Source organism: Aptenodytes patagonicus, chromosome 9 (genome assembly GCF_965638725.1).
Source record: "Aptenodytes patagonicus chromosome 9, bAptPat1.pri.cur, whole genome shotgun sequence".
Taxonomy (NCBI): domain Eukaryota; kingdom Metazoa; phylum Chordata; class Aves; order Sphenisciformes; family Spheniscidae; genus Aptenodytes; species Aptenodytes patagonicus.
The window spans coordinates 22,723,048-22,748,556 of NC_134957.1; the positions used below are offsets into that span (position 1 = coordinate 22,723,048).

General features: G+C 37.5%; 1 protein-coding gene across 5 annotated transcripts; it reads right to left on the reverse strand.

Moving 5' to 3' along the window:
• Positions 1–25,442, reverse strand: CHIC1 (cysteine rich hydrophobic domain 1). 5 transcript variants are annotated; one of them, XM_076347459.1, is made up of 6 exons: positions 25,264–25,442; positions 18,083–18,137; positions 11,068–11,223; positions 8,219–8,275; positions 7,926–7,985; positions 1–56 (listed from the first exon to the last, which is right to left on the reverse strand). In XM_076347459.1, the coding sequence occupies exons 1-6, from the start codon at positions 25,431–25,433 to the stop codon at positions 36–38; spliced, it is 519 nt and encodes a 172-aa protein (XP_076203574.1). In that variant the 5' UTR covers positions 25,434–25,442; the 3' UTR covers positions 1–35. The 5 variants fall into 5 exon arrangements, with proteins under 5 accessions (XP_076203574.1, XP_076203571.1, XP_076203572.1 ...); XM_076347456.1 differs by lacking the exon at positions 1–56 and adding an exon at positions 2,897–4,672; XM_076347458.1 differs by lacking the exon at positions 1–56 and adding an exon at positions 6,307–7,126.
• Between the last annotated feature and the right edge of the window lie 67 nt (positions 25,443–25,509).

Sequence of the window (25,509 nt, forward strand, 5' to 3'; positions counted from 1 at the left end):
TTTTCCCCAGATGGTCCCAAAACAGCACTTGAACCTTACAAGCACTTGAGAATTATCTAAAAAAAAAAAAACCAATAGGAATTGAATTAGATTTGAAAGGAACTTACTTTGTAACTTACTTACTTTGATGTAACTTACTTACTTACTTAGTAACTTACAAAGTAACTTACTTACTTTGATGGAAACAGCAGTTAGGATAACTGTCATCTTAGATTTCATTTTACAGTTTTGCACTTCATAATCTAGCTCAGATTAAGATGTGGACTGACCCTCTGTGGCTGCAGATTTCACTATCCAACAGACTGTCATTTTAAGGTCAAACTAAATTCGTCTTTGACGAAGGATGAAATGTTCAGGTATGTAGGAAACTAGTGTGGAATTAAGTTCATGAGCTGCCCTGCATTGCTGAGCTGTACTGTATCGCTGTGGTTTCTCCTAGCCATTCCCATTATTATTTGGGCACTCCGAGCCATTTTATGCACTCAACCATAATGTTATTGTTTGCAGAAAGTCCTAATAGACCATATTCTGCAAGTCAGATGGCTTCAAAGCATCTCAAATTGGGCACCCATCACAACCACTAGGCACGTTAGTGCATTGTCTACAATACTGCCAAAATGAGAACTCCCTTTTTACTTTTGTTGCCCTATTCAGACGCTTCATTGTCATCAATGTCCATGACATCCCTGCAGATACTGTCTGGAGAACCAGTAATTTTCAATTACTCATTTAGGCTTGCACATCACATAATTTACACTAAATACAGATCAGTCATTACCTTTTGTTTAATATATGCCTTTTAATTTAAATTCTTTTTAGTCTGAGATCTACTGTAATTCCTCCTCCCAATTTTGTTACAATTTTGGATATCCCAGGTGACCTGGAGTGTTCTTAAAATGTGTTTTTTTCTAGCAGAAATCTCAGGTCGTATTTGTTATCAGTGAACTTAGATATCTAAAGCTATTTCCTGCAGAAATTTTGATTTACTATTCAAAAGGAGGCTACTATGGATCATACGGTTTATATAAAGCATATGAAATAAAATGTGAATATATTAAAAGGATGATCCTCTCAACAGATCCACTGATTACAGAAAATGCAGAAAATTCAGTAGTTTAGCCTAGACCCAAATCTGCCCTGTTCACATGTTTACAAAATAGAGAGGTGTAAATCAACAAGTCCAAATAGGTTAGATCTACCAGATAAACTACAAGGAAATTACTGGTTCAGTCGGATGGGGAAATAATAGAAAAATTTAAATCAGGTAAGGGACTAAGTAAAAGGGCTTTTAGAAAATTACAAGCAGAATTCAGGCATCAATCTTGGAATGAATCTTTTTAGTAAAAACATTTTTGTTAACTTTGCAGATGGAATCAGTCAGTGACAAAGATTTTTTTACAGGAGGAATGGGAGCGCATATACAAGAAGAATTGGAGGACTGGGAGGATCACTGTAATGTAAGTATCGAGAAATTCAACAGTATAAAGTGTCAAATGGTAAGTCTGGACTGATGGGACTAGTAATGAGAGTGTCTGTTGGGAGCTCGTACAAACTAGAAGTGACTCAGGAGAGAAAGTCCCAAATTTATCACAGAATGGCTACGAATCAGAAATACAATACAGCCATTAAGGAGACAAATGTGATCCTTTAAATTTAATGGATCACATTATTTTCACAGAAGAGAGGGAACTATCTACATGGAAATACCTGGTGCCTCAGCCATGAGCCATTATCTGGTATATCCGATTGTTTCTGGTCGCCCCTATTCAAGGAAAATTAATTCAAACTGCAATAAACGCAAGCAAATGCAAGCAGGATGATCAGAAACAGAGAACTTGCTTTTGAGAGGAGACTAACATTTCATTTTGTGTAGCAAATGAAGACTAAGAGGATTTACGTCTCTATAAGCTTAACTAGAAAAATAAACTCAGCTGGAACACCTCAACTATTTAGGCTGAAGAACAATACTGACATGACAGATGTATAGAATTATGAATACATTGGCACAGACATTATAGTAAGCTTCACTACCGAGCAGTTCTGAAAGTGCCTTCCAATAGTAGAAGTCGGGGCCAAATCCCAAATATTCTTAAAATGGACCTTTGCTAGTCGTCTAGGCAATTACATCTCATAAACCCTAACAGGGGATTAACTTCCTGACTCAGCCCAACGCTCCTGTATTCGGCCTAACACCACAGTAACATTCTCTAAATTTCTCAAACAATATTCAGTTAACAGTTCCATGCTTAAACAGCATGTCAACCCAGATGCTCCCGTATTTGTCCAAAACAACTGAGGACACCAACTTTCAACAAAAACATTGCACATGCCCATTTCAGGAATGCAGTATTTTTCCCTCAGGGATGAGCCAAAGGCTTTAATTTTAACGTCCTGCTTTCACAGCTACAAAGCTAGCCTGTTAACACACACAAAAGGCTGCATTGTCCTACGTTCACAATCCTCTGTGTAAGCCAATGATTTATTTCGCTAACACACACGACCCATGCTCAGGTTAGGCTCCCTTTGAGGTGCAACTATGATAGCATAGGAGAAAACCCTCTGCTTTTCAGAGAGGAATGCTGCAGCAAGAGACTCCTACAAGCAGTCCTTACAACAGAGGGTCTGTAAGCCAACCAACCAAATTATCTGGAAGACGAAATGCGATCATTCTGCAGTTTTCTTTTTTGGAAAGCCTTCTAAGCTTTCCAAGTCTTGTTCTTTAAACAGCCAAACCACACTTAAAGTCCCAATACAAGCACCTGATCTGGCCATACCAGAAACGTGTCTCATTTAAAGAAAACCCACCACTATTGCCGTTCCATTCGCAGCTGATCTGCACACTGCTACAGGGAGAGACGCAGAAGATTTTTTTCCCATAAACACATTGCGCTATTCAAAAGGTTTTCATCTTTAAATTTAATTAAAGAAAAATGTCTCCAAGTGATTAAGCATGTCTGACTTCCAGCTTCTTTTAATGGCACAAGCCAGTGCAGTAAATTGTAGAAAGCGAGCTCAGTTAGAATTGTATTTTAATTAAAAAAAAAAAAAGAGAAAACTCTCAAGATGTGAGGTCCTATTAAAAAAAAGTGGCTGTTCACTTGTAAACATAATAAAAATGTTAAGAACACAAAGTTTCATACAGCTTAAACAAAACCACTTTTCTTAAGCAGTACAAGTAATGTTACAACACTGTAAGAACACCAAAAGCAGAAAACAAAACAAAAAAAAAAGCAGAAGAATCACATAACATTACTTGCTAAAATGATAAATTATTTACATTGAATATAAATAGCTTGACATTTTTATTGCTCCAATGGTAGTGTGTTGACAAGTAAATGTAGTAAACTGTCACAGTGGGACAATAATAAACATATATTTATGTTTTTGCATATGGGGTTCTGTACCTATCAAGGAAAGCACAGGAACTTTTTTTTTTTATTTATCAAGACCACACTAGATTTAGCAAAAATGTTTTCTGTTTTAAAGTCACCCATCGACAACTGAACCCACACTTCCTAGACTTGTCTGTGCATGTCTCAGAACACTTTTTTTTTTTCCCTCCTAGAGTAAAACAACTTCACAGATGCAGGTGGGGAATCAGTAGGTAAGAGCTTTCATGCTCTGCCAGTATTCTTTGATACTTCCATACTCCCTAGATACAAAACCAAATATTTGCTAGCTAAAAACTAGAAAGGAAAGTTAGTGTCAACATGTTTATATGAATAATTAAACACTGACTTGGTAGACAGTAACTGCTTTTAAAAATCTGCTGCAAACTCACACTACTGATAGTTACTAGTTCCTTTTCTCCTTACTCTCTGCACAATGTTTTCTCTTTTGTTGGAACCAGTCAAGGCACTTTCTTTAGCACTTCCACTACACTTTGCTAACATTAATCTCTGTTATATTGCTACAAATTCTTTCTCCAATTAACAAGTATCCTCCATAAATAGGTTTACCAATTCATGCTGACTTCTTATTGTCAGAAATGAGATTTTCAGTCTCGTGAGATAACATTCAGGGGGAATTGTTTTATATTAAAGCAAAGGATAGCCCAGGCAAAAAAGAACCTGTAGGCAGAACAGAAGTGCAGAGAGTTCACAGCAGTACTTACAGCTGCCTTCCTCTTTAAATAAGCTATGGAACCTATGTCTTTCAGATGCAAATATAATACTGCGTGCTGGTTTTGCATTTTAATGCAAATTTTATCTACTTATTAAAACATGGAGTTTACTGTAAATGGCAGTTTTGGCTCTCATATTCTTTACTAGTTGCTTTATGGCCACATATTTAAATGCCTACTAAAACACAAAAAGAAGAGACCCTTTTATGGTTTGAAGACTACACAATTAATAATTAAGGACAAAGTAAAATGTCTAGAATTTACATACTTAAAATGTAAACTTTAAAAACTAATATTATGTGCTTAAGTGCCTCGCGGTGCCCGGGAGAGACCCAGGGGCAGACAATCTGCTGCGGGCAGAGCAGCCTGTGGCACTGGACATGGCCAGGCCCGCGGGAAGGGGACGAAGGGATGAGGGTGGGAAAGCAAAGCCGCCATCTTGTTCTGCCTTGGATCTCTGGTCATATCGCAGCACGGGGTGGCCAGGGAGCAGCCCAGAGGGCCTGGGGGCTCCTGTAGCTCAGGGTATTCTCTCAGCTCGGCACAGCACTTCACAGAAACAAGACAAATCAGGTTGAGAAATTTTGAACTGAATACAATGAAGTCAGCACAGACTGAAGAGGATTTCTTTCAGCAGCGAAACTGAACACTGCTCAGCATTCACCGCTGGCAACTACTAGAACTCTCATTCGGCTTGCCTGTTCTCTCAGTCGGAAAAAAGAGCATTTTGAAAATATAGTCACATAAAGAAGAAAATAAGAACCTGCTGAGATTCCTTGAGTTTCTTACACAAAAAAAGGAAATTACTAACAAAGTTCTGCCATAACAGTAAGAAACTTCCATTGTTCTGTTAATTAAGCTAAGCTCCCTTCATTTACTCCAGAAACTTATTTGTAAGGGAAATACATAAAATTGGGTGTGCTATTTCAGTTTTGGTTTACACTGCATTCTTCTGCCATTAAGTGTTTTCTCTGCTTCCGGTTAACACTCATCCTAAAAAAAATAAATTGGAGAGAACACTTTGCTTGGTTCTGTGATAGAAATCTGAGTTGCAAGGTGTAGCTAACGTTAAATTCAAACAACACAGTAGTTTTTTATTCATTATGTTACAAATGCAATTACAGAGTTAGTTGTCGCCAGTCTACCAGTCAAATGAAACCTCTGCACTAAGTACACAGATTTCACAATCTGAAGCATCAGTCTGTGATTGGAAACTACTGCAAGCGCTGGAGTCTGACACTCCTCAGCTGTACAGTAAGAATAGCATGAAATTTGATTCGAAGTAACAACTTGCATAAAACTGGCCTTCTGTAAACACTGCGTACAAGAAATCAATAGTCTTACAAATATTATATTTTAACATGATATTGCATACTGAAAAGATGCAAATACATTCAGAGGAAGTCCCAAGTCACCCTGAAACTAAAAAGCAACTTGGGATGATGTCGCAAGGAGTCAAGCTGCTGCAAAGAAATGCCTGGACACTTACAATGATATTCATCACAACTTGCAGATAGTCATCTGCTGTTTTTATTCCGATTTCTTATTTCTAGTTAGGAAAGGGAGGGAACTTGCATCAATTTTCATTTGCTTACTATTATCAAGTGGTCTTGCTCAGGCCAGCCATTACAGGAAGTTCTTCTACAATTACTTCCCTTCCTGAGATCAGGCAAACAGGGAAGAATCCAAAAATACTTGTGAATTCCACAACGCATTTGTGGCTCTTCAGACTGTGCCTGAACGCCAAAACATACGCATGAACCCCTTCAACTGATCCACTTCCTCCTATCATCATATTTTAAAACACTACTCTGATTTAGATAAATTTTATTTCCACTGGAAAGGATGCCGTGTCACTTAACTGTTAAAATGTTGCAGTAGTATCACGCTACAAAAATAACGAAAGCGTTACTTCAGCTTTGATTTGGCTGTTCCAAATTTTTCTCCTCAGTAATGAAGGTCTCCAATTATGAAACACTTTTTTCCTTACTTAAAAACAAAACAAAACTTGACATCCATATATTCCTAACTTAAAAAGAGGCTTTAGGATATTTTGCTAATAGCAGCTGCCATCTACCCCACAAATGCAACTTTTTCAAAGGTGAACAGTATTTAAGCTTCCTATTTCAGGTGCTACAAACACCACCTGAAATACTTTAAAAAAAAAAGACAGAAATGCTATGCATTTTTCATCCATTTACTAAACAAAGTGCAACTGAGCCCTACACATCTGATAGTATGTACAAACTCATTATGGCTTTACCATAAAAACAGCATGTGAATGGGTCTATACAATCAGAGGGATACTAGCAAATGTAATGAATAAAACGATGTTGGACTGTTGGCAATAGAATTAGAGCTATATTACATTCTGTAAACCTTGGCATACCACACTTTACATTATGCAAAGAGTCAATATTTACAAATCCATAGTGGGTAAAATAATTAACCCCCTAATGTAAATGATGATTTTGCAAAGTGCAGGACAAAACCAGTGCTGTTGATTGCAAGTCCTATGCAAGCAAGTTATACTAAAATCATTACTACTAGATGCTTACCTGGACATTTCTACTGAGGGTTTATAGGATTGGGACATTTAGAATGAAATATAGTATGACATGGCATCAGGATGCATGTTTGAGGACAGCAAATACAGAAATTAATAAGGCAGCATGCTCAGAACAAGTTTAAGCAGCACTGATGTTAGATCCCTAGTGGCAACTATATCAGTTAATGTTAAAAATTCAGAGTGCAACACAGAAGCCTCATTTAACATAAAAAAAATGTGCAAATTGTTCTCTTCTTAACAAAAGAAAGTAACATAGCAAGGAAGATATTCTACTGAAGAACATTTTTAAGTCACAGCAAAGTAGACCATCTTCTTTCCAAAATCATCTACAAGGCACTAAGGGTAGAAAATGACAGGTAACATGAAAGCTCAAATGCTGTTCCTCAGTCAGGTCGAAATATGGGATATTTTGGTAAGAACTCTATTAATATTACCTGTTGAAGAAGGGAAAAAGACAAGAACAGAACACAGTAACCAAAAAGTTCAAACCTTCAGCACAATTTCCATGCAACATTAGCTAGTACACAAGACTAAACATATCTGAGATACTCTGTAAGGAGGGAACGTTTCCCAGAATAACAAAGCAGAGATTTCAGTCATTTTGAAATACAGGACTTCTGGACTCTTGACTTTTTGGGGGTGACTATCTCTTTTCTTCAAGCCTACACAATCTTCATGGCTATACATGAAAGTGGATGGGGGAGTAGTAGGACCACAGAAATATTTGAAATTCTGCTTTCCTAAACAGACTGTCTTGGTTAAAACTTTATGAAATTCAGAGCTAGCAAAAAAGAAGAAAAAAAAAAAGATCCAGACAAAAAACACAGTACTATAAAAATGCAATATTTCTGCACAAAGAATTTGAATCAAAGTAATTATGAATACCAATGGAAAAAGTGGATAAACATTAAAGAACTATGTGACTGGGAATCACACCAATGCACAACGTCCCAGTGGGTCTCCCTCATTACAAATTACAGACCAAAACAAGTGTACCTGTAGTGCAAATGTAGAATTGTTATGAAGAGAAAATATGTTTAGTGGTGACAATTTCTAAGTCTCAAGATATGCCATGGCTGCTCTTGTTAAAAGTGGCCTTCACGGGTGTATGTCAAAATCAACTGCACGTTTTTCTGAGAGATTTTTTTGGATAGGTGACAGACTAGTTAAGGATTTTCTCTATAAAATCATAGGTATGTTGAATACCAAATAAATAACAGAAGTTATACTCACATATTCCATCATATTGCTAGTTTCGCATTTCCTTTTACTCAGCTTCCAGTGCAAACCAAGCTAAGAAAATAATTATGAAAGGATTAATGCATAGCACAGCATTGTTTTGATGAGTAACGTAACAAGCATTAGCAATAACAAATTATTAGGATCTGGAACACTTCAGACACAGGTTTAAGATCACTATACAGTACGGAATTATAACAAGACTGCAAAATTCCTACATGCCAGTTATGCAAAAAAAACTTACTATTCTTAAAGCTGAAGAAAACGAGCACTCTAACTTTTCTTACCTTATGATATAGTCTGTTATTTTCCCATTCTAATAACTTCTGAATTGATCTTCTAGTCTAAAAAGTAAGTCAAAACTGTATTATAAATGGTTCAGTAGCCAGCCTCATCCAGAAGAATCTTACTGTTGCATTTCTGGCTTAAGCTTAATTTAAAATAAGTTAGTTTTATAAAAGTAGAACCAAGCAAAAGAAAAATTATAAATGGAAATCCTACCACTTCAACTCCCCACACCTCAACATTAGATCTTCTTCAGAAAAAAAAGAAAACACCCACGGGTTTTTTGTTAACTTAGGACTGCAACTTTCCAGAACTCATTTACTTAGTAGGAGATCCTTTTGAATTTAGTATTTTTGCCTACCACAGCCAAGCCAACAAACCAGAATCTCCCACATTCTCATGGCCAAATGCTGCACTCCCTACAGGTGGCCTACTGACAACACGTAATTTATGTACATCTAATTTCCGGATTTTGCTAATGTAATTGTTATTGAATCCTGAAAAAATCTCACCACCACAGAACTCCAGCTCACAACAAACAGTGCCTGTATTTTCAACTCTTGGATAACAAAGTGCATGGGACCTTCATGTTCTCTCTTTCCACAGCTGTGGGAGAGGAGAAGATTTTGGGAGTTTCAGTGATTTTTAAAGTCACAAAAAGACCACTGTGATGATCTACTCTAGTTCCTGCATGCTACGCCACAGAATTCCATCCACCAATTTCTTTGCTAAAGCTAATAATGGTAGGTGAGCTACACGATCTCATTAAAAAAAGATACAAAGCTATCCAATCCTGAGTCAAAGACTTAATGGTGGAGAATCCACAACTTCTTTGTAAGTTTTTCCAGCAACGAAGCTATCCTTGGAATTAAAAAGTACATGTTGTTTCCTGTTTCAACTGTCTTAGTTTTATATTCCAGCCTTTGCATCTCATAATGCCCTTTGTTGCTAGATGAGTGTATGGGGACTGGCTGGGCTGGAGTTAGCTTTCTTCACAGCAGCTAGTATGGTGCTGTGTTTCAGATCTATGACGAAAATAGCGTTGATACCACATCAATGTTTTAGCTATTGCTGAGCAGCATTGACCAAAGGGATATTCCATGCCATGTAACGTCATACTCAGCAATAAAACTGGGGGCTATTCTTTCCAAAGTAGCCCATAGCCCAGCGACAAGGCTGCGCATTGGTCTGCTGGTGGGGGGTGGTGAGTGATTTGCATCGCTTGGGTTTTCTTCCCTTTTTCTCCTTTGCTTATTAAACTGTCTTTATCTCAACACATCAGTTTTTCTTACTTTTGCTCTTCTGATTCTCTCCCCCATCCTGCTTGCGGCAGGGGGGGATGAGTAAGCAAGTGGCTGGCGGGTGCTTAGTTGCTGGCCGGGTTCAACCCACCACAAGAGAAAATTAAGAACCATCTTATAGTTGTGATTGTTAAAGCGATCAAATTGCTCTAATATATATACACACATACCCACAGAAGTAACGTGATTTTCCCTACTCCTACTTGATACATATTATTTGTACCCTTGAGAATTATATTAATACTACAACATCACATGGGCATTTATTTAGATTTTCACTAGCACAAGAATATTAAATATGGTTTTAAAACTGCAAATATTCCATCTGTATATCTCAAGCGTATTCCTCTGCAATAAGAACGTTTATAAAGGCAGTTAAAACGATCTAAAACAAGTCCTGTAACTTTTTAGTGATGTAGGCTTCAGTGATTAGTAGTTCAACAAGTTAACATATCATGCATTTAGTGCACTTCATTATTTTTTTTTTTAACCAAAAACTCAATGCAACTGTTATTTTCTTGAGCAAGTTGGAAAGTTAGGCAAAACACTTCTGTTTTATCTTCTCTGAAAAGCAATGCCTATTGCTTGTTTTTGCTTTCAGTTTGTTTTATTAAAGATCACAAACTCTCAAAAGCCAGAAGTATTACTTTTTAACAGATTTTTAACTTAAGATCTTTTGCTATAATTAAATTGACAAGTGTGAGAGGTTTTTTTCTTAGTGCACCTACGTACTATTTACATTTGTGGATAATAAGATTTTATGGCTACAAGTCTTACAAATCATGTAGCTGCAAAGAACATCATTACGCTATACCTATTTATTTATTTCCTAAACATTTACTGCTGTGATAATCAATTCTAAATGTAAACCATAGAGGTAATTAGGATCATGTTTACTTGATATCGCTAAAGTGCTTTTCAGAATTATTACTTTGGATCTGATTAAGAGAGTTGTCAATTTTCTGTTGGGGGAAAAAAAAAACCAAACCAAACTGAAGTCTTTGAACTTACTGAATAGAAAACAAATTTGTGTTTGTTCCTAATAGAAACAGCACAGTAATATATGTCAAATAAACCACAGCTCAGAAATGTTATGGTAACTATTACATACAAAAAAGTGATTTTTAATTTTTAAAAAAATATTTATTCGGAGGTGTGGGGGGGGGTAGGAGGGGGTGAAGAGGAAAAGTAATTTTCACTGCAGTTCAGGCGGTCTTTGAAGGTCAATGTCCAGTTCTGCACTCATTTAATTCAATTCTTAGACGTTTAGAAATCCTGGAAATTTAGGTTATCACATACTCCATCCTGTTCTTTGAACTGAGATGGGATTAGCTATTCCTAAGACTATTAATTCAATTGGTAATTTGGTATAATTTACTTCATTAACAAACATTTTTTCTGTTTTCTAAGGAATGGAAAAGGGAATAACCTTTTGAACGCAAGTGAGACAAAAAAAGGGTTTTGAAATGGGGATAATACTATTAAACATAATTTAATGTTATCAGTAATTGCAAAATAAATAGAATAAGAAGAATGAAACATGTACTTACTCTTTTGTTAAGACAGACTACAGGCCACAGGCTACAGCCCAGTGTGCAGCAGCAGCACAGACAGCCACAAAGCAGCCATTTTACATTGACAGGAAGATTCTTTCTTAAACATGCATTCACGCGACTGATGCTGGTCTTGAATTCTTCTGGGGCAACCTGCAATAGAAATGCTAAACTTCAGTGGAAAGCCATTACAGGTGTATTTTCTCAGTAATTGCCTCTACAGGTTAGAATGTAAATGAAGCGTAAGACCATGATACAATATGACCCCACCTTCTAAAACACTGGTTACCCCGTGAGCATGCAGAGTCACTTTCCTGTAACAAATTCATTTATAGTGCATGCTTTGCAGAAACTTGCATTAAAAAGCTAAACATCGCTTAGATGAACAGCCTCATCCTTATTTATTGCACCATTAATAAATCAATTGTCCTGATAACGTAGTGGCCCCAAACAAAAATAGAAGTGGGATGGACACAGCTGTGCAACATATGCACTGGCTACGCTGACCAAAAAAAATGGAAGAATGACAGATATCTGCTTTCCAAGGAAATGCGGGGCAGCTTTGTAATAAAAACACTTGTGTGTCACGTAGAAAAAAGGATAATATTGTCCAAATTAATTTCATACCAATGCAAGTCTATACTGTGCCTGGGTGAAGGTGGACCTCTGTCCACAAATAAATTCCTGAAGTGGTCCATATCGACATGAGGCCACAACTTCACTTGTAACTGCTTCCTAAAATAGGGAAGCCCGGAAAGACATACACTGGATTATATTCAAGGCAAAGAAATGCATCTTGTACAGGGTTATGAATAAAGCCTAGTTGTTGAAAAACAACTTATTTAAATCAAGGAATATTCAGCAGAGCTTACTCAGAATAATGTTTTCTATATATCGCCACTGCAGAGTCACAGTGGAAAACCACATTTGCTATCAGAAATAAGCTCCTTTCTCTGATAGCAGCATGTTTCTTACAAAAGGGCGAGAGCACTTACCTATTTACATACCCCAAATCCCTCATCTCTCTACAGAATCTAAATAACTTACATCTGACAAGTCAAATATGGATTCGTGGTATTGACTCCAAGATGGCACTCTTAACTGTAACACAATCCAGCATTCGAACACGCAAAGCAGAATAATCAGATCCAACTTCAATAGACTTGACCAGCCAGGCACAAGCAACAACTCAAAAAAAAAAAAAAAAAAAAGAAAAAAAGAAAAAAAAATCTTTCCTAACTACTTGCCATATTGAAGAAAAAAAACACCCCTAGAATTAGTCTGTATACAAAGCTGTGCAACTACGACATAATCCTTCCAACCAAGCAAGCCCAACTCTGTCCGTTTGATTCTGCAAACAAGGGTAACAACAACAACAAAAGCATTAAATTAGTGACAAAGACTCCTTTCACCAAAGGAGCAAAACTATGGGACAGGAAATGGAGAGGACCTGATTCTGCTACCTCCGCCTATTCACAAGAGCTAAATTCATTAAAACATTGCAGGAAAGGGAGTAAATAAATACAGCATCTGTTTCCTGGCCATTCAGGTCACCACGCAGTACAGAGTCAGAGGTCATCTGGGTTTGTACACAAGCCAGGCCTACAGTTAGTAATATAAGAACGTAATTTAACATTGTGATTATTTTATAGCAGGAATTAATAAGTACACAGAAAGTATTTCTTTTGTAATTATACAGGCCCCCCATTAAATAGAGCGTCTTATAATTCTTTTTCCATATACAAATAGAGCAAGCAAAAGAATTTTCTTTAGACTGACTGGAACATCAACATTTCAATATATTTTACAATAGACACGTTAGTTTAAAAAAAAAAAAAAAGAAAGGAAGAAAATGGCAAAAAGAAACAGAGATCCCACGTATTGGGACATTTTCAATGAACAGGGGAAAAAAAAAAAAAAAAAATCACATTGTAATGTGGAAAACTAGCCTGTACCTGCATGTATCTGAAACAGAAGGTTTTACAGATCTCTCTGCCAATGCCAGCTCTTGTGTTCAGGATATAACAAATATCAGATGCACGTGAGCAAGACCATTTCATCTCCAACGTGGGGGAACGTTTTGTAGTAAAGTACAACTGGGTTGGTTGTGTGCAGTACAAGTAACATTGTACAGCTTCTGCAGTCCGACATGCTTCAAAGTGAATTGAGACTACGTACATTAACAAGTTGGCATTCTCAAGGCTTAAGGAAGTTTACATGTTCCTAACATTTAGATATATACAAACGGCACTTTCTTTGAGAAGTCTTTTGAAATTTGTACATGTATCATTCTATCTGTTTATTTGAAAGATAAAAATAAGTATCTTTTTTCGTGACCCATTCGTACTTTTGCAATGAATCCCACTAAGAAAAGAGAATGTTTCCTTTTCTGTTAGACAGAAAGTTTACTGGACCCTGTCAACAGCACACCCCAACCCCAAAATGCAGCTGTACAAACCCACCAAAGACAATGGAATCGCAGTCTAGAATTTAGTTTAACATGAAGAAACCTTACCATCAGTGGTAACACCCAACATGAAAAGAAGTCAACCAGATTCTTAGACCACAGCTGGCAGAAAAAATTGGGACCTAATAAAGCACTGAGATGGTGAGATTCCCTATTTCTGTGCTACTCTTAAGGGAGCCCTGTTCACATCAAGTTAACAGTTTGATGCTACTTCGTAAGAACGATGTTGAAGTACTCTCCTTCCTGTAGAGCACAGCACTGCAAATGGCTAAACTAGAAACCAACTTTAGATGCCACCGAGAAACAGAGAAAATTTCTATTTCAGAAATTTTGGTATGATGTTTACCTTAATATAGTATTATGAAAGCACCACGACTACCTGCTAATGCACCAAATAAAGGTGAATGTCTTAGCTGCAACATAAGATGAAATTACTTAAGATGGTTTCGGCTAACCCAAACTATTGGATATATTTTTCCCTTTAGGAAATGTAATCACAATAAATATTTCTGTCAGTCAATAACACATCTTTATTTGAAACTAAAGGAACCGGTGACCAAGATAAGCCTCATTCTGTGATAAACAGAAGTAAAACACAGTTTTATTGCTCTCAGTTTACAGTCCAGTAACAGTTAAGCATTGTTACACAGTGACAAAGAACGAAACATCTGTAAATAAAATAACTGTTCTAATTTAATAATAAAATGGTATCCAAATGAAACAAAGAATTTTGTTGATAAATAATTTAAAATTATTTAAATCTTGCCTTTTTTGCAGGTGCAGATATTGAAAGGTTAATATGAAATGACTAATGTATTTCAAACAAACAGAGAATTAACAGCGCCTCCTGCACAAAGAAAGCTCCCTAAGAAAGTCTAGTTTTGAGTAATTTTGGAAAGTGTCTTGGAAAGTTTCTGTCTGGGTCTTGAAAAGAATGAGATAAGTACATAGCTCCTGGCTGTGCAGTACACCTTGTAAAGAGACGTTAGTTCCTTTTAGGTCTTTAAGGGAGGGGAAAAAAAAAAACATAAAAGGAAAGGAGGGGGTGTCATAATATTTTACAACAGGATGCAAGAGAATCTACAAACACAGGAAGAGAGCAAGTAAAGCCCAGCAGGCCTGATCTTTCTCCTTCAATCATCATGATCACAAACCCTATCAATCACATGTTGCAATGGGATCACAATACCAAGAGCACATTTTATGGCTTACATTTCCCTGCACTGCACAGTAATCTCTGTATAGGACCCTTACTGTTTTAAGATCAGGGCAGGAAACTCCACTTTCTTCCTTAAGGTTCACTGCCTCCATCATTTTCTTGTCACCTGGAGCAGCGTGTGCTATTGTGCCATATATCACAAAGAGTATTTTGTTAAGAGCTTTTAAATGCTTGTTTTAAAAGAATTAATAATCCTATAAAACTGTAGCACACAGAATTTAAATTTAGCCAGAATTTAAATTTAGGCCAAAGTCCAATCACGTTATTAAAAGTTAAATATTGCCTCTGTATTAAGTGTAGTCAAACCTTTTCTTACAATATTCCGCTGAAAAGAATGCACTGTTCGAAAGCCTAGCTCAGTATTTATAAACCAGCTGAAGCTTGCATCTCATCCTGCAACATAAGTATTAAGTCAATCTAGCTGAATTAGCTAGGCCCAACATCTGACCTACCTGCTATTTTCCTTTCCTTTATTGTTTTATTGCCTATGTTTTATCCTCAAATACACACATTCACCTCTCCCAAAAAAAGAGCAACAAACGTGTCTCAATTAAATATTTAAGATGTAATTACATGCATCTTAGCTCTAGGCTAATTTACAATAACTATCCAGAATCTGTGAAAACTGGGAGACAAGGAGGTAGGGCAGATGGGTGAAGAAGGAGGGGTATTTCAGATTTAAAAAAAAAAAAAAAAAAAAAAAAAGCAGAAAGTTTACTATCATCATTATGTAGATGGGAAAACTGAGGGTCAGGAAGCTTAAGTAAATTCCTAAGAGTACACAGTGGCATAAATCCAAAAAGTCAGTGCTTCTGGGAGAAAGGTGTCGCTAGATAGATTTATCTATTTAGGATTTTTATCGTGCATTGGATGGATTTTCATCCTGTGTTTAAAAACCTAGATCTTCATCTGTATTTATTAAAAGGAAAAACAATACCATAGAGAAATTTGTCAAGCCCACCTAATGGCTTCATCTTTTACACTCCATTAGCAGACGGAGTACATTATTAATGTCAATTCACAGTGGACAACAAAGCCATTAAACTTAATGTTACACAGACATTCTGAGTAAACTATGACATTGCCCTATACTAGCGGTGTACTAATGCAAGTTCGTAGTAAACATTTTAATCACAAACTGTTAATATAAACAGTCACTATGCTATTCATAAATTGTGATTTCATAAAAAGTAAAAATTTGTATTTTAAGAACAGTAAAAGATCTTGAAGTGGTGTATCAATTGACTACAATGCTTATTACTGTGAATTATTTATCAGGGTATTTGAAGAAAACCTACTTACTGGAAAAAACTGACTGAGTTTTCATTTTCAATAGCGATAAAGGTGATGGACTGCCACAACCAGTGGAAGAAGCTGATTTTTTTATTTCTTGCAATTCAAGAAAGTATTAGAAACCAAAAAACCCACAACTGTGGTTTTTAATGTCTTTCACGGCAGCGTGTGGTAGGCAGTTAGAAAAATGTGTTTACTACCCCATTTGATTGCTGTTTTCCCCTCACAAAAGGGAACTGATTTATTTTCAAGGTCTTCTTACTCAGAAAGCCCCTCAAATCCACATATGAGAAAAAGATAACAGGATATCAAGATTCTCAACAGAAGAAGCATACCTATATACAGCAAATCCCTGCTCACGTGATTTATGCTGTCACTGATTAGATCTATAGAACAAGAAGGGTAAATGCCAAGTAGAAGAAAAGAACTTCCTCTTTCCTCTCTTTGCTAAATTACGTCCAAGCAGTCAACTGAACTTTAAATTAAACTTTTGTTCACTGTCTATTTAACAAGAGGAGGACAATCAAGTGGAAAATGTGACAGGCACTGATGCTCGTATTAAAAAGTGTAGGTTTGGGGGGTTGGGTTTGTTTTGGTTTTTTAATACACACAAATATATTTTAGAGACAGAAAGAGATGAAATTATATAATCAAATTAAGTTTTAACATTCCCTGCTAGGTATTTTCCGTAGGCTTAGTTATAACAAAGTACAACTGGACTAAAAGAACATAAAAATTGTTATTTCCAAAAAGTATTCTGTGGCTTTTCAGTGATCAGAGCGAGCTTCGCAGAAAAGAATAAACCTCAGACATGCAAGGTGAAATGCAAATGGTATTATCACCAGTCCTCACATCAGACACTATGGAATTAGTAAGACTCTTCCCTTTTGAGCTCAGTGAGATTCTGAAGCAAGGCCAGAGTTCCCAAGCTGCCTTTTAACAACCAAAACCTCCAAACAGCAACCTGCTTTTCAATTGCACTGCTGTCAAAAAAGCTGGACAAATTCGACACAAGTATCTTATTCATTATACTCTGGGGTGAAAATGAAGGAGAAAAACCCCAGATGGATTTGGCAGAACCAGGAGACGCCATCCAGCTGCATTTTAGTATATTGTTAATATGACTCAACAGCTACTGCAAGAGGCTGCAGAGGTAGTGTAGCTGTATGGTATGACATTAGAGAAGGTAGTAAGAGCCAAATAAACTTTATCCTTACAAATTCTGGAAAAGATACATAAGGAGGATATAAAATAAAGCAAAAGAAAAGCACTAAAGAGTGAAACAGCAGAAAGAAAAAAATCCAAGAGAAAAAGAATTCAAAATTTAAAAGTCTAAAAAAACCCCAAAACTAAAACAATTATGAAAAGAATTTAGGACGATAACCAATAATTTTGTTACAAGATTTCATTAAGTAATAGCTACAAATGAATATTTATTAAACTCGCATTTAGTAAGATGACAGGACTCCAGAGAAAGCAAGAGACTTGTCACCACTAATTTTCAGAACAATTATTATATTTCTGAAAATGTACTAAAAACCTACTTAATTTGTAGATTTAACACTATAATGTTTTGTTCCTTAAAACTTCAGATAAAACAAGATTCTCTTCCAGAGATCTGTCTAAATATAAACTCAAGGCTTGACAGATATTAAAAAGAGAGGTGTAGCATTTGAAATAATTTAATTCACTCAGGAGGTAGCACAAACTCCAGATATCTATAGAGCAAGGTTAAGTGAGTCTTGCTTTCATGTAGGTTGCCTGCATGAAAACAGTATGATGCCATGTTGAGCTTTTCTGTGTTTAGAATGCCAACAATGATAGCAATCGCTGCAAGTCATTTTTTCTTGTTTCAAAGTACACTGTAGGGACTGGTCATCAACCAGCCAGTTCACACAGGACAGAGTTAATTCAACAGTCTTCAATGCAGTGCTGGCCTGCACTGTGGATTCATGAGCACGTATTTGTAACACAGAAACCACTGGATGCACTGGATCTTTCCATTTAAAAGAACAGTTTAATCTCACACTTACCTTCCCTGTCAGAACAGAAGGAAATTCTGTATCAAACTTGTTGCTCAAGCCAAACCTTGAAAACAAAAGAGACAAACAAAATATATTCCACCTAACTTATTTTGTTTCCCTTAATAAAAAAAAGTAATAGATGTTGTACTTTAAAAAAAACCTATTAATTTCTTTTGCCCTTGCATTTACATTATTTCATGAGCTTTCAATCTAAGTTTATGTAAGGTCTCGTGTATCATTCATAAGGTTATTTATAAGACAGAGAAATATAGCTTGTTGCCTTACTTCAATACCTTTAAGTTGCTAAAAGCGCAAAAATTCTTTTACAACTGGATGGCAGTAAATTTCAATCTCTGCTTTAAGAAAAAAAAGCTCCAGCTATTAAATTCCAGTTTTACTAGGTTCAGTAATCCTTTCACTGCTATTTTTCTTACTCATGCAATTTATACACATGCAACAGATAAAGCTAGTTATAAGGAACCCATTCATCATCATCTTAGAAATTTATAACCATATAGTTTTAAAAAATTGCTTTGGGCTGAGTTAAACTATCTCATGCAAAACATGTAAGAGCCTACACAAAGAACAGTTTTAAAACAACTGTGAACTTCAAGAAAAGTAAGTCTTAGGTATCACTGTGACTAGTCTTCATTGAGGTGTTCTTGTTATTGAGCGAGAGGTAAGTCTTCACCATAACCAGTGAAACCCACAGGCAGCTAGGCTTTGCTTGTAAACCTGCGTTGCCACTAGCTCCAAAGCTACTGAACCAACTGAAGTTTCCAAAAAGCTGGTGTTGTAGATCAGCAGCATACTGACAGTGCAGGCTGACTTGACTTTTTTATTTTATTTAAAGCATGTAAATAGGCAAGAAGTTAACCAAGCTCTGACGCTAGCTTCTGCAGAACAAGAACTCTGATCTTCCATCCCCTCTACCTCACTTGGAAGTCTTTAACACCTTTGTAGTTCAGTAATCTAACAAAATACAACAGCAGCCGGCACCTCAGCTACAACCTTTATGTCTGAACAGAGCTTAATGTTAAGTTTGTAAAGTTAAATATAATGTACATCAAGTTCACTGTAAGCTCTGCTAAACTATCTCCTGAGTATTCTTGTTCAAAAAAAGAAAAAAACCAAAGGATCACAGCCAAAAAGAGGAGCACAAATACATTTGGTATTGTAACATTTATTGTAGAAACAAACTTTCTGGAGAGAGAGTGTTTGCTTTGAGTCAAACTGACACCTGAAACACCTATCATTATATAATACGTACATACTCATGTGCACTGCGTAATAATTCAGATAGCCAAACTTGGCAATGTAACTTGTTTAGAAGTATACAAAAATGTAAAATCAACCTTAAAGAAGAGAGAAGCAAAATAAAAGAACTTGTGCTGTCTTTTGAAATCCAGTAAGCTAATTAAAATATTTGTCAACCGTACTGGTGAAGTCCAATCAAGTTCTTCAATGGCTAATTTAAGTCAGAGCCTTGACTCTTCTGAAGAGCAGCATATTGGAGCACTAGCTATGTAAAACATCAAAAAAGCCCCAAAGAGTAGACCTTAATTGAAGTGTTTCTCAACCTTTGTCTCCTAAGCTATTCTAAGCACTATAACCAATTGCCACCTATTTGTGTTTGTTTCATCCAACGTATTTTCACTGAAAAGTTTCTAGAAGTGAACGTGAGTGAACTGAACATCAGCACAGCATGGGCTACTGCATATTCAAGTGAACTGGAAAGCCATGATGTTAAATTAGTGCTACAAAAGCAAACAGTAAAAACAATAATATTTTAGGCAAGCACAAAGGTTACTAATATAAGCACATTTTCATTCTCTGTGAATGTAATCTGGCAAGTCAGCCTCCACATTTTGTAGCTTTTAAGCTGAAATCTTCCAAGTTTTGTTATACTATGTATTTTTTTTTAAGGAAGCTTCAAGAGCAATGATGCAGTCTTTTCAGTCTTCAAAAAAATTCCAGAAAAGACTAACGATAGGAAGCACATACACAAACTTGTTTTGAGGAATACAGACTTCTCTGTATATCAGCAATGAAACTACCGGAAACGATCACAAAGTTGTAGCAGTCAGACAACATAATAAATGAACTACTGGAAAGTTCAGGTAATACTGCAGAATTATTTACTCTACCCATGTAACAGACTAATTCCACTAAATCATGCCAAAGGTCCACCTAGCCCAGAACACCGACTCTTACAGTGGCCAGTAGCAGATGCCTAGGAAACAGCAAAAGGGGGGAAAAAAAAAAAAGCAACCGTGCACTAGCACTTCCCCAGAATACTCTTCTGACCTTCAACAATTCGTAGTTCAAAAACTTCCTAAGCCATAGGTAGTGTCTTTTATCTCACTGGTCACATACACTCATTAAAATTCCCATTGCACCACCAATTTCCATAAAGAATAACATAAATTATGCTTTCTGATTTAGATCTGTTAAGAATACAAGACCATGATATATTTTATTACATTACATTTGCAGGCTGACAATGTCATGGAACGTATTTAAAACCCAAAACTTTTATCCGTTGCCAAAACATTCCATTCAGTTATAACATATCCAAGAAACCTCAGTTACAGAAATGCATCTCTTTGACACCTGCAAATGGCTGAAAGAATATAAAAGGTTTTGACTATACTGAAAACAGGACTATGCTACATTATAATACTAGGTTTAGTCAGCATCACTGATGGCCTTTAGCAGTTTTACTAAAGTGTCTCTAGAAGTTTTACAGACTATCCTCATGATGATTTATCACCTAGTTCAGAAACGTTAAACTCCTATTAGATGGGAGAGGGGAATTCAAGAACCAAATAAAAAGAGATTTTTTTTTTTTTTTTTTTAAGAAATGTTAAAGCAGAATGTTGTGTAGCTCTACAGCTTTGCAAGCAACTTTGTAAAAGTACTGAAGTGTTACTGAACATTTAATGCAAAAAAGTTAAGACCTAAAGTCTTGATTAAGGGATAAGTAACTTCATTAGACCTTCTACAACAGACTAATGATCTAGCATGATTTGGCCTATGAAGTCTTCTAAAATTCAGTATATTTAAAAATCGTGATGTAAAATAAATTCCAGTACCTGTCCTTTAAATCATTTAAAACATCAGTTTGCGGCAACTTATTTCTGGGCTAGTTCTCTGGCTCCTCAGTGAAAGCTGCCCAAAGTCTCACATTTCGAAATTCGGGTAAGTCACCCATATACTTTGGTTGCAATTTTCTTGCTGGATGACAAGTATCTCTAAAAGCAAGGCACTTTTTCCTATAGGCAACAACACTGGAATAGAAGTAGGATGACCTCACTTTCTAGTTCTTCTGTCTCTCTTTACCTGTTTTAATGTATGGCATCAGACAAGTCCCGTCACCTCATTTTCCCCCCTTTGTAAAGTGGGGAGAACGCAACTTCTAATAGGGAGCTGTAGTAAGATACATTCATAAATCCCTTAAAGACTGAAACGAACACCCTGAATCACCAGTTGCAAACCCCACCTGCAACAGGTATCACATTATAAAATTCTTTCTGTTAGTTTACAAAGCATAAGGAAGTAAGGTTTCCTGTCCCCAGAATGGAAACAGGAAGATTTTGGAAAACATTTTCTCATATGTAGCACAGACATATTTACAGGTGCTTTACCTTTTTTTTTCTTTTGACTTAAACAGCGCTTCATTCTCGTTTATCCCACTACTGTATTTATAGATCGTAATCAGTCTTACTAGACTACACGAGCTAAACCCGTTTAGTCAACTCTCGTACAACAGGCTCTCCAGCCCCGTTTCAGCATGGCTCCTTTCCCCACACCTAATCCAGGTTACATTTAACCTATCTGGAACAGACAAACTCAGATCCTACATACTGTTCTTTATGAGGTATCATCTAAGCTTTGTCCAGCATTACAGAATAAAGACGACATTCATCAAGAGGCCTGAGCTGAAATCTCCTCAAATACTTAACATTTCTCTTCCTAGTCTAGGACCTTTCCCTATGAAGTCAACAGAACTACTGCAGAGCATCCTTACCCATGGATGATGTAAGTTTTTGGTAACTAGTGGAAGGCTGAGGTCATTTGCTATTTTAAATACGTGGAATCTGCTGTTTTAACTAGGCGGAAGATGGAGTTACATCAGACAATAATCAAATGTCATCTTCTCACAACTGAGAGCACCGGGCTCTTCCCTGCCTTCCCTAATTGATGACAATATGCTTTTCATTAGCACCTGGATTGTGGATCCCTGGGGCACTCCTACAGAGAATATAATGGAATAACAAAAGTTAACTTGTGTCCAAAGCTAGGAGGTTTGCAGACTTAAGCAGGAATCACAAGCTGCATACCAAGGGCAAAAATATGCTTAAGGGCTGTTTCACTACCTTATTACTATCCATCCACATGGACTTAATGATATGGAAAAATTACATCAGATAAATAAAAACATAACCAAATTAGAGTTTGTTTACTGCTCTGTTTTTGAAAGTTATTGCCGTTGCTTTGGTAGGCATATGACTCAGTCTTCACTGAAAATGTTTATGTTGAGATATTTGGATACACCAACCAGAGTCACACTGACTATGCAAGAAACAGCAAACAATGGGTTTATAGCTCATTAAAATGGAATTTCAGAAGCAAAGAAAAGGCATTTACTAGGTCCTAGTAATTTTTCTGTGCTAAAATTCAAAAGCTTTCTGAAAACAATAAATATGACTGAAAGTTAATTTTTTCAAAGTAAGAATCTTCTAGAGTGAAACAGCGTTGAACAATATGAGCATAAATTTTGCTAACTGCTTTCACATACATTCTCTCTCTGTGAGTAAAATAAAACAAATACACTTTACACGATCACTCTTACCATGCACAGGGGTAAAAGGGTTAGCAAAAAAGTCAGTGGAAAAAGCAAGATCCCGATAAAAACCCTCAGTAGATTCTTGTCATTTCTATTTAGTACTGTTGGATACTGCAGTAGAACTCTGTTAGGCTCAGCAGCTCACTGACAAGGTCATAAGAATAAAAACTCTCATGCAAGAAACTAATACTCTATTAACTTAGGAGTTTTATAAGAGGACTGTACATGAAAAGCTGGACCAGAAGATGACCCTGGAATTAGAGAATTATCCTTTCTCTATACATCGAAAGTATCCAAGAAAGCCAGTGTCAGATGAGGAACAGAAGGCCTCTGAAACAAAAATCCAAGGAAAACAATGACTTTTTAAAAATAACTGGTTTTCTTTCCTTTTTTTCTTAATAGAGTGTCTAACTTGTCAGGACAGAAATTTTTATCAGCAATGTTCCAGACAGGTTCAGAAAACAAACACAAGTTTCACTCGATGACGTATCTCACTTCAGTAACTAGAGCAGGCTGCTTCTGAAGCCAACTGATTTCAAAAGCAGCAGCATCTGTGTGATCAAAAAGTGACAGAATTTCAGAGCTGATACATACTAACCAGAAACTCTTTAGGAAGCAAAGTATTTCCCATTTAATAAGGAGGTTAGGATTACATACTATACTGTCCAGGGTTTATTTGCATTTTATTGATAACATCCACTAACTGTTTTTATTAATATAAGGAGACTGAAAAATGCGTCATGAACTGATAAAAGCTGCCTTCTACCATTCAGGTAGGTATACTTGTTACAGGAAGAAAGCTGGGAGGAGTGGAAGAAAGGGAACATAAGGTGGATGGGAATTCAGTTCAGGTAGTTACAAGGGCATGTATGCTAGCTCATGATTTCCACATCACTTACAAGTATTGCTTTCTTTTGATGTAGACATCACTAGTTGACAGAGTTCTTGGAGATGTGCCTGCCCATCCCCAAAAGATGCTGGAGCCAAGAAGGAACTTTAAGGAACATCACTAATACACAAAAAGCATCACAGCAGACAAAGCAAATAAACGTGTAACATTTTTTCCAGTTTAGTGCTTAAAACCAGATAACTAATAAGAGGGGTACGTGGTATTCTGATCATTTTGCTTGTGTTACATCCCTCCTTTAGTCAGGCCACATGCTATTTGGGGTCAGGACAGAAAGAAATTCCATCAACACAAGCAAGTACACTGCGGTGCAGCAGAGCAACTATCCACTGGCACTAGCTCAATGCAAACCTGATTTAGACTTACATGATGGACACAGTATCAAATCCAACATTAGTTCTCTTAGGATGAGAGAGCCTTCCCCACCCAGTGTTTTTGCTGCAGATAGCTAGATCACACTGCACCTATTTACAGAGAGAAATGTGCATTCTTTTATGCAATCCAAAGACAGACCCAAAGCAACACAAGCTTGATGGATCTCTGCAATACGAGAATTTCAATACCTCCCTCCCTGCCGTTAAAATGAATGTAACAACCAACAACTTGTTAGGGATGTACTTTGTTATATTAATTCCTCCACTTGCAGGGGTAGGAATATTAAGAAAAATCCCTACGAGTAAACATTACGTATGAGGTCACACCGTTTGCTCATCTTCTGTTCCAACTGTTTAAATGAATAGCAAACGTTCTGGCTCATGCTGTGTTCTAATGATAAAAACACTTAACCTAAACCAAACTCACAACTAAGTTTGGAGTAGATAAACCACAACACAGCCATGTGCCTCCTCTGCAGTGCAGTGTGGGGGCTCCACGGCTCAGCTGAGACAGAGAAGGGCCGTAGTGAAATTGTCTGAACAGACCGCTGATCCTCACACCGTGTGGCGTTCACTTTTTATCTAACAGATTGTTTGGAAAAAGTACACCCAGGGCTGTCAGGGCCGATTAGCTGCTGCTTCTGCACCGAACAGCCAGCTGAACTTCAGCTGTTCATTCATGACTTTGGGTTGCCTCGACCTACTGGAAAATACGAAGTTTCCCAGTTTAACCACGTTAAAAGCAAAACTCCTCTCACAAAACAGGTGACGGGGGGGCGGGGGGGGGAAGCAGGGCTGCAGATCACGGTAACGCGGGCAGCTCGCGTCCGCGGGGGAGAAGAGGCTGGGGGCAAAGAGGGATGGGGCTCTGTCCTCCTCGCGTCCTCACCCCCTCCCGGCACCGCCAGCGGGCAACCGTGTCCCCTGCAGCACGGTGCCGCCGGCAGCGCGGTGCGGCAGGACGGTGCTCCCGCCCGGCCGCCGCCTCCTCCACCGCCCCCGCCCCGCCACACCGGCCTGTCACGCTGCCTCGTGCCCCCCGCCAGCCCCCACTCCTTACACGGTGATGTGCCCGGCGCCCCGTACCGCTACGGGATCAGGCGCATCGCGGGGCCGGGGCAGCTCCTGGCTCCGCACCACAGGCTCAGGCTCGGACTCCTCCTCCTCCTCCTCCTCCTCCAGCTCATAGATAGTGTCGAAGTCCGCCATATTGGGGAGTAGTACGCTCATCTCAATCCCTCCCCCCGCGCGGCCTCGCCGCGCGCCTGCGCACTGCGCGCCGGGGGCGGAGCCCCGTGCGCCAGCG

Bases quoted from the DNA above. Each gene is read 5' to 3' on its own strand.
- CHIC1 (XM_076347456.1), bottom strand. From the start codon at position 25,433: ATGAGCGTACTACTCCCCAATATGGCGGACTTCGACACTATCTATGAG. The intron at 18,138-25,263 runs GTAAGGAGTGGG...TTTGTTTTCAAG, and splicing joins GGCGCCGGGCACATCACCGT to GTTTGGCTTGAGCAACAAGT. The intron at 4,673-7,925 runs GTGAGTATAACT...GTTTCTGTGAAG, and splicing joins CTAGCAATATGATGGAATAT to TGCTGTGCCGAGCTGAGAGA.